The 1064-nt window shown below is 45.0% G+C and overlaps 1 protein-coding gene across 1 annotated transcript in view; it reads right to left on the bottom strand.

Moving 5' to 3' along the window:
- Positions 1-1064, bottom strand: part of Sdb (SAXO downstream of blistered) — a 112475-nt gene that overhangs the window by 7039 nt on the left and 104372 nt on the right. Inside the window, exon 6 of the mRNA XM_067044673.1 lies at positions 41-1061. Within this exon, the coding sequence (XP_066900774.1) occupies positions 41-1061 (1021 nt within the window). The remainder of the gene's footprint in view (positions 1-40; positions 1062-1064) is intronic.

The raw sequence follows: 1064 nt of genomic DNA, 5'->3' as shown, positions 1-1064 counted from the left end.
GCTGGTGTGAATTTTTCAGGTGTCCGCTTCTCAAAGTCACCTTCTGGTCTAAGATTATCTTCAGGACGTATTTGTTTTGGACGCTCAGCAGGAACAAATTTGTCCTTTGGTCTCCTTTCAAAATCACCTTCGGGCTTAAGGTTATCCTCTGGCCTTACTTGTTTAGGTCTCTCAGCTGGTACAAACTGATCTTTTGGTCGCCTTTCAAAGTCTCCTTCAGGACGCAAGTTATCTTCTGGTCGCACCTGCTTCGGTCTTTCAGCTGGAGTGAATTTCTCCGGTGTCCGTTTCTCAAATTCACCTTCTGGTTTAAGATTATCCTCAGGACGTACTTGTTTCGGACGCTCTGCTGGAACAAATTTGTCCTTCGGTCTCCTTTCAAATTCACCTTCTGGTTTAAGGTTGTCTTCAGGTCGGACTTGTTTAGGCCTCTCAGCTGGTGTGAATTTCTCCGGTGTCCGTTTTTCGAATTCACCTTCAGGTCTAAGATTATCTTCAGGACGTACTTGCTTAGGTCTCTCTGCTGGTACAAACTGATCTTTTGGTCGCCTTTCAAAGTCTCCTTCAGGACGCAAGTTATCAAATTTGTCCTTTGGTCTTCTTTCAAATTCACCTTCTGGTTTAAGGTTGTCCTCTGGCTTTACCTGTTTCGGTCTTTCTGCTGGTGTGAATTTCTCCGGTGTCCGTTTCTCAAATTCACCTTCTGGTTTAAGATTATCCTCAGGACGTACTTGTTTAGGACGCTCTGCTGGAACGAATTTGTCTTTTGGTCTTCTTTCAAATTCACCTTCTGGCTTAAGGTTGTCCTCTGGCCTTACTTGCTTAGGTCTCTCTGCTGGTACAAACTGGTCTTTTGGTCGCCTTTCAAAGTCTCCTTCTGGACGCAAGTTATCTTCTGGTCGCACCTGCTTCGGTCTTTCAGCTGGTGTGAATTTCTCAGGTGTCCGTTTCTCAAATTCACCTTCTGGTTTAAGATTATCCTCAGGACGTACTTGTTTAGGACGCTCTGCCGGAACAAATTTGTCCTTCGGTCTCCTTTCGAATTCACCTTCGGGCTTAAGGTT

Source organism: Halyomorpha halys, unplaced genomic scaffold (assembly GCF_000696795.3).
Source record: "Halyomorpha halys isolate HHAL.00 unplaced genomic scaffold, Hhal_1.1 Scaffold115.1, whole genome shotgun sequence".
Taxonomy (NCBI): Eukaryota; Metazoa; Arthropoda; class Insecta; order Hemiptera; family Pentatomidae; genus Halyomorpha; species Halyomorpha halys.
Note: the sequence above shows the minus strand (reverse complement) of the source record. Positions and strands in the feature narration are given on the sequence as shown.